At 58.7% G+C, this 1,806-nt stretch overlaps 1 protein-coding gene across 1 annotated transcript in view; it reads left to right on the forward strand.

Moving 5' to 3' along the window:
• The first annotated feature begins 978 nt into the window (after positions 1-978).
• NPPA (natriuretic peptide A) overlaps positions 979-1,806 on the forward strand; it is a 1,946-nt gene continuing 1,118 nt past the window's right edge. The window contains exons 1-2 of the mRNA XM_008063827.1: positions 979-1,101; positions 1,224-1,550. Of these exons, the coding sequence (XP_008062018.1) occupies positions 979-1,101; positions 1,224-1,550 (450 nt within the window). The remainder of the gene's footprint in view (positions 1,102-1,223; positions 1,551-1,806) is intronic.

Raw genomic sequence — 1,806 nt, forward strand, 5'->3', positions numbered from 1 at the left:
AGGTCTCACTCTCTCACCCAGGCTGGGGTGCAGTGGTGTGATCATAGCTCACTGCAGCCTCGAACTCCTGGGCTTAAGCCATCCTCCTGCCTCAGCTCCCCAAAGTGCTGGGAACACAAGCGTGCACCACTGCACCTGGTCTTGAACTGCTGTAGACAGCAAGGGGAAGACACGAATGCTCAGCATCCGCCAAGGCTGTGCCCCTCAACACCTTAGAAGAGGGTCATGGGAGACATGGGGGAGGGAGAGCTTTGGAGAGGAATATTTGTGCATTGGCAACTTTTCTTGGGGTGTGCATTTGGGAGCTGAAATTTTGGGAGCTTCCTGACTGTGGAAAGGGTCCTCCAGGGTGAGGGCAGACTCGTGGGGTGAGGTCAGCCTGCCTGGGGTGAGGTCTGCCGCTGAGCAGGTGGGCTGCTCAAGCATCTGGACGCGCTGGCCCCCGGCTGCCGGATGCCTGCCGTTTCCTTCTCTCCATCCTTATTTGGCACCCTTGGCCGCGGAGCCACAAGCCGGGAGCTGGGCACCGGCCAGGGCCAGCTGTCGCCCTCTGCTTCCCCGCATGCGTCCCGGAGTCGAGGAGAAAGAATCCCGCGGCTCGGCGGTGAGATAACCAAAGACTCTTTTTTGCTCTTCTCACACCTTTGAAGTGGGGGCCTCTTGAGGCCAATCAGCAAGAATGTGGCTCCTGCAACCGAGGGTCTGGGGGCTGCCGGGGCTGCCCGAGGCAGACGGGCCGTGACAAGCCCTGCTGCACTGATAACTTTAAAAGGGCATCTTCTGCAGGCTCCTCACCCAGCGGCTTTATCACTGCAAGTGACAGAATGGGGAGGGTTCCGTCCCTCGCGCGCGCTCAGCGAGCCGGGGGGCTATAAAAAGAGGTGGCGCTGGGCAGCCTGCAGACAGGGACGGGCGGAGGCCGAGGGGGAATCCAGGGAGGACTGACAACAGGCACATTACTCCTTACCCGACGCCGGCATGGGCTCCTTCTCGGCCACCACCATGAGCTTCCTCCTCTTCCTGGCACTCCAGCTGCCGGGTCCAGATGGAGCTAATCCTGTGTACAACGCCATGTCTGAGGCAGACCTAATGAATTTCAAGGTAGGGCCGGGAGAGGGGACACCATTTGGGACCGGGGGCCTTTCTGATGCTGTGCCCATTCCGCTTGCTCTTCCCCGAGTCAATGAGACCTCTCCTTTCCCCTGCATTTTCCTTTTGTAAAGGATTTGCTGGACCACTTGGAGGACAAGATGCCTTTAGAAGATGAGGCCGTGCCTCCACAAGTGCTGAGCGAGCAGAATGATGAAGTGGGGGGAGCCCTCAGCCCCCTCGCTGAGGTGCTTCCCTGGACCGGGGAGGCCAGCCCTGCCCAGAGAGACGAGGGTGCCCTCAGGCGGAGCCCCTGGGACTCCGCCAACAGATCTGCGAACCTGAAAAATAGGCTGAGGACGATGCTCTCTCTGCCCCGAAGCCTGCGGAGGTCCAGCTGTTTTGGGGGCAGGATCGACAGGATCGGAGCCCAGAGTGGACTGGGCTGCAACAGCTTCCGGGTAAGAGGGTCTGGAGGTGGGGGAGGGACAGGGCAGGAGAAAATGTGGCTTTGTTCAGGTTCAAATCTTGTCAAAGGATAATACTAGGGGACAGCTTCAGCAGGAAAGGGACCAGTGTAGAAATTCATTCCCTTTGAAATTTCTGCCCTGACTTGGCAGGTGCCCCGTGATTCTCAGGACAATGCCATCCTCAGCTACGGCCTGCCAAGGAAAATTTTTTTTTTTTGAGTTCGAGTCTCACTCTGTCACCCAGGCT

This window comes from Carlito syrichta, unplaced genomic scaffold (assembly GCF_000164805.1).
Source record: "Carlito syrichta isolate Samal-C Ts95f unplaced genomic scaffold, Tarsius_syrichta-2.0.1 Scaffold307091, whole genome shotgun sequence".
In the NCBI taxonomy this organism is placed as follows: domain Eukaryota; kingdom Metazoa; phylum Chordata; class Mammalia; order Primates; family Tarsiidae; genus Carlito; species Carlito syrichta.